General features: G+C 61.3%; 1 protein-coding gene across 1 annotated transcript in view; it reads left to right on the top strand.

The window, feature by feature from the left end:
• Positions 1-1,991: 1,991 nt before the first annotated feature.
• MEX3A (mex-3 RNA binding family member A) overlaps positions 1,992-4,975 on the top strand; it is a 24,485-nt gene continuing 21,501 nt past the window's right edge. The window contains exons 1-3 of the mRNA XM_044449045.1: positions 1,992-2,067; positions 3,296-3,665; positions 4,771-4,849. Of these exons, the coding sequence (XP_044304980.1) occupies positions 1,992-2,067; positions 3,296-3,665; positions 4,771-4,849 (525 nt within the window). The remainder of the gene's footprint in view (positions 2,068-3,295; positions 3,666-4,770; positions 4,850-4,975) is intronic.

The following is a 4,975-nucleotide window of genomic DNA, read 5'->3' as shown; positions in this document are numbered from 1 at the left end:
CATGTGGGGCTGCAAGCAGCTGCCGTTTTGAGCAGGCAACCACACTAGGTTGCCACGTCAGCCAAACTTGGCAAGTGCAGGTTATGTGAAGGTTAAAGTGATTCATGGTCTGATTTAGGATTATACAAGGTTTGTTTAGCCTTCACGTAAGACTTTCTGGGTTCACACAACGTGGTGACCCATGGCTGGGATTACCTATTTAGACTGGCATCTGCAGACGCTGGGGTTCAGAGTGGGCCTGCCTGGTCTCCGGGAGGAGAAGCAGTAGGCTTTGTGACCTAGCGGACTGTCCAGTGCTGGGCGGGTTTAAATTAGAATTAGCCATTTGGATGTTTCTGATCCAAGCACCAAAATGCCTTATGTCTCTCTCTCATTTATCCTTGTCCATCTTTGCTTTGTCTGCTTGAAAGCCATTCCGAACTTAACCTAGCTCTAGTCATAAATGCAGCGGCTACAGCAGATGGAAAAATGAGTCACTGCAGATTGGCTACTTGCAAGTTCGGGCTCCGAGTCGGTGGCCCACCTGCAGTTGCACAAACTTTGCTGCTGCTCAGCCACTGGAAAGTACTGTTGCAGAGCAGCAGCAGAAGACGCCCGCCCGTCCCTGCAGTTCCCAGCAGCATTAGAAGTTGTGGGCTGCGGCATCTGGGGTGCTTCAGGCCGGGGTAAGCCGCCCTCTTCGAGGCGACAGTGCTGGGGAGGTACTGATTGCTCTGGCAGCAGCCACCTGTGCTGCCTCCCCTGTGCAAAGGGGCCCCTTTTGGACCCTTTACTCCATCAAGGAGAAAGCGATTGCCTGGAAGCTGCCTGATAGCAAACCAAGCCAAGATCCTTCTAGCTTGGAAGGGGCAACTGGTGGCCAGTGGCCACATGCCGGCCGTTGGTCTCTTCTGCCACTGCAACTTGCCCAGATGCGGCAGCAGCAAAGGGCCCCTTGCCAGAAGGAAAGGCCATTGGTGGGCGGCAGTGGCAGAGCACAGCCATGTGAGGCAAAATAGCCCCTTGTGCTGCCCCCCCCCGCAGCACCGACACTCAGTGGCAAACTGATTCGCCTTTAGAAAGGCTCCCCCCCACCGACACACACTGCCACCCTGCGATGTTTTGGGGGGGTGTGGCATGATGGCTAGCGGGGGCAGGGCCGCTGCAGCCGTGCAGTTCAGGGGCAGGGAAAATGGGCCTCTTGGAAGCTGCCGGCTCCTGATCCGGCCCGGCCCGGCCCCCTCCAGCTGGCACAGAGGTGCTCCTGGGCAGAGAAGCAAGGATGCCCTTGCTGCTGCCCTCCTTCCCGTGAGGGGTGCCGCTGCCTAATATCTTTGCATGCGAAGCGGATGATTTACCCGCTGATGCCGGACCCTCCCAAGCATAAACCTTGGGCCACAAAGAAGGGCTTGGCTTGGGCTGGAGCATGTGCTTCATGGGTGAGCTATAGATGTGAAGAGCCGAGGTGCTGCATCGGATCAAAGGTCCAATCCTGCTTCACACAGCAGCCAACCAGATGCCTCCCTCAGATCATGGGTGTCAACCTGTGACCCTCCAGGGGTTTAGGTCTATCATCCCTCACCTTTAGCACTGCCAGCTGGGACAGACGGGAGTCATAAGCCAAAGCACCTGGGGGGCCGCCCTCTGCCCCATTCAGAGTTTAATGCAGCATCGTCCCCCATGGATGCTGGTGCCCCCTGGTGCTCCACATACTTGGGCATGTGAGATGGCATGGAACATGGAATGCTCCCCAGAGAGGTCCACCTGGCACCAATGTTATGTGCTTTTCAGTGCCAGGTCAAGACCTTTTTATTCTTCCGTACGTTTAATGTTTAATTTTATCTATGCTTTTATGCTCAGTTTGTGGATCATTTACATTGTATTGTTTGGGTATCTATGTATTTATGGGATTTGAACTGTAAGCCATCCTGAGACCCACTGGCTATTGGACAGGGTAAATAAATAAATATTGTGAAGTCTTAGGTGGTGCTGGGCAGATGCACAGGTGGCTCATGCCAGTGGCAAAGTCAGGAGTGGAGGAGCAGAGAAGCCAGTGGCTGGAACCAGGCGGGCAGAAGCACCGCAGAGGTGCGCAGGGGGGAGAACGAGACACAAGACCTCCTCCGGCAGCGGCACTGCACTGGCCCTTGCATGGCCCTCGACTTCTTGGGCCAGAAGGTTTAGGGGCTGCTAATCTTCCCCATTAGACAGTATGTCAAAGCCAGGACTGTATGCTACACCTTTCCCTGGGGGGTGCTTAGGGGGCAGCTGCGGGGGCTCAAATGGGAACTGGGCCGTAGGATACAGACCAGGGGCATGCAGCCCCCCTCAAACCCCCCTGAAGGTAGGGCAGTGGCACCCTCTTCCTCCACCGATTCCCCACTCTTGCCACCACTGCAGCTTGAGATAAACCAGCAGCTCCCATGAGTTGTGACCGTGTGCTCCACGCTTGCCCAGCCTGGCCTGAATCTCCCAGTCTAAGCAGCTGGTGGGTTTTTCCCCTTCCACCAGGCAGTATATCAAGAAGTGCACGGTCAAGGCCCTGAATGGCACCCGGAAGGGTGGAGATAAAGAGGCACCGCATGGAGGGCAGAGAGCTACTCAGGCAAGGCCCGGCCTACATTTGGCCCAGGCCTGAGGCAAAGCCTGCGCACCCCTGCAATGAACCCTGTTGGCCTTCCGTGGAGTTCAGTCTGCCTGTCTCAGCATGGAAACAAGGGAGAGCTTGGTGACACCTCGGGAGGCTTGCCCTTTATGATGGCAGTTTTCATGGATGCTGCCAAGGGGCTCCTGGTCGGACTCCCAGCCTGGTCCTGACACGTCCTTCTGCAGCCGACAAAAGAAAACATGAAGCCCCAACTTACTCCGGGGCTGGATATGCGCGCTTCTCGGAGCGCATGTGTGAGTTTGGTGCCAGAATGGGCTTGGCCCCCTTCCGAAAGGGCTTCCAGGCCATGAGAAGGAGCACTTCTTGCAGTGTTCACGCAACAGCTCTATCACTCTGGGCCTCGTCTTTAGATGAGCACGGGAATCTTTAATAGGAATCGGTTACAAGATTGCTCGGAAACAAGACAACACGAGACGGGTGGGGGGTCTCCTGAGAGGAGAACAAGAGACACTTTCTCTGGGTGTTTCTAGGCGGGAGTTTTATGGGGGGGCACCTCATTTGTGGAATTTTATGGGGCGTCCAGGCGATGGCATCCTCCATTCATAACCCTCCCATGTTTTCTACCACTTCACCCATCTGTTTCCATACTACAGGAACGCCTTTGAGGAAAAAATAGGGCGAAGCAGCTGCACCCGCCTTCTCTTCCAGGGAAGGTCCAGGCTCGGCCGCAGGACAAAAGCCACACGCTCTTGCACAGGGCGGCACAGGTGCGCTCAAAAGCCGCCTTCTCCCAGTGTCCTTGTCTCCGAAGGAGACCCCTGTTTGTGAAAGTGTCTGAGGACGAGGGAGCAGAAGGCATGGATGGAGGGGGGAACCTCAGGCTGAAAGCTGCAAGGGGGCCACGGGGGGTGCAGCCAGGGCATCCCGCTCAGAACGGATCCTCAGGGCCCCAGGCGGTGCTGGGCGGGGGTCCAGCAGAGGTTCGGGGGCCCAGCCCTCACGGGCTGCTCCGGCCACTCCCCTGCTCTCATTGGCAGCGCTTGGCGCCGGCTGCCCAGAAGCTGCCCCGGACTCGGAGGTAATCCGCGCCGGGGAGCGAAGCGCTCGGCGCCTTTCGCCGCGGGTCGCCACCTGTCCCCTTCTCCACGGTCCAGTCGACGGGCACGCGCCCCGCGCGGCGCTGCCGCCCCCCCCCGGCCGCCCGCGGCCCCCGCTCGGGCGGGCCTCCCCGGCGAAGCCCCGCTCGCCGCTCGGGCTGCGCTCCACGCCCCGCGGATGCGGAGGGGTCGCTCCGCCTCGCCCCCGCGCCGCCGGCCGCCCCGGCGCGCGCCCTTCCCGGGCTGCTGCCTCCGCGGGGTCTCTGGCGGCGCCCCCCCGGCAGCGGCCACTTCCCCTCCTGGCTCCGCGCTCTCCCCCGCCTTTTCTTTGTTTCCTCCGCGTTTCTCTCCTTCCTCCCGCCCACCCCCCGCGGTCTCTTCCTTCCTTTCTTTTCCTGCCCCCGAGCGAGCGAGCGAGCGAGCGCACGACCGGCGGACCGCGGGAGCGCCAAAGGGGGTGTGTGCGCCGGCCTGCGGAACTACATCCCCCATCAGCCCCCGGGTCTCTTCCTGAGTGTCAGTTTCACGCTGCAGCCAGGGAATTTAAAACAAAAGAGGCTTCCCCCCTCCTGCTGCTGTGGCGGCCGCGCTCGGCTCGGCTCGACTCGGCTCGCCCTCTCCGCCGCCGCGCTCCCCGCCTGGCCTTCGCCGGCCCGCTTCGCCCCCCCGCTCGCACGCGCGGGGCGGCGGCGGGGGGAGACCTGGTCGGCGTTCCGTGGGGCTGGATTTCTGCCTGCCGCCGCCGCCGCCGCCGCCGCGCTCTCCGTCTCCACACCCCCTTCGGCAGCCAGGCGCGGTCTGGGAGAGCAGCGAGGGCGTTCAAAAAGAAAGGAGCGAGCGAGGGAAAGAGGGGCGATCTCCGCGCGCCCGGATCCGCGCTGGGTTGAGGGATCGGGTTACAGAGGGGGACCGAGGCGGAGAGAGAGCGAGACGGAGAGACCGGCAGGACCGAAGCGCGAGGAGGGCAGCGGAGCGGCGGGGAAAGGGGGCTTGGCCAGCAGGGAAAAGAGGGGAGGTGGGCGGGGGTCCCTCTCTCCCTCCCGCCTCTCCCCCCCTCTTTGTGCCTCCCCACCGCCCCTCTCGCAGGCTCTTTGTTCCCCCCTCCTCCCCCTCCCCCTCTCCCACCAGCCAGCCCCAGCCCCCTCCCAGCCCAGCGGCGGCAGCGGCGGCAGCGGCGGCAGCAGCCCCATCATCTCCATCCCGCCGCCGCGCCCCCCCACCCCCCTCTCTCCCCAGCCTTTGTTAGCCATGCCTAGCCTGGTCGTGTCAGGGATAATGGAAAGGAACGGGG

Source organism: Varanus komodoensis, unplaced genomic scaffold (assembly GCF_004798865.1).
Source record: "Varanus komodoensis strain SLA01 unplaced genomic scaffold, ASM479886v1 scaffold57, whole genome shotgun sequence".
Lineage (NCBI taxonomy): Eukaryota > Metazoa > Chordata > Lepidosauria > Squamata > Varanidae > Varanus > Varanus komodoensis.
The sequence above is the reverse complement of the archived record's forward strand: the minus strand, read 5'-3'. Positions and strand labels throughout refer to the sequence as shown.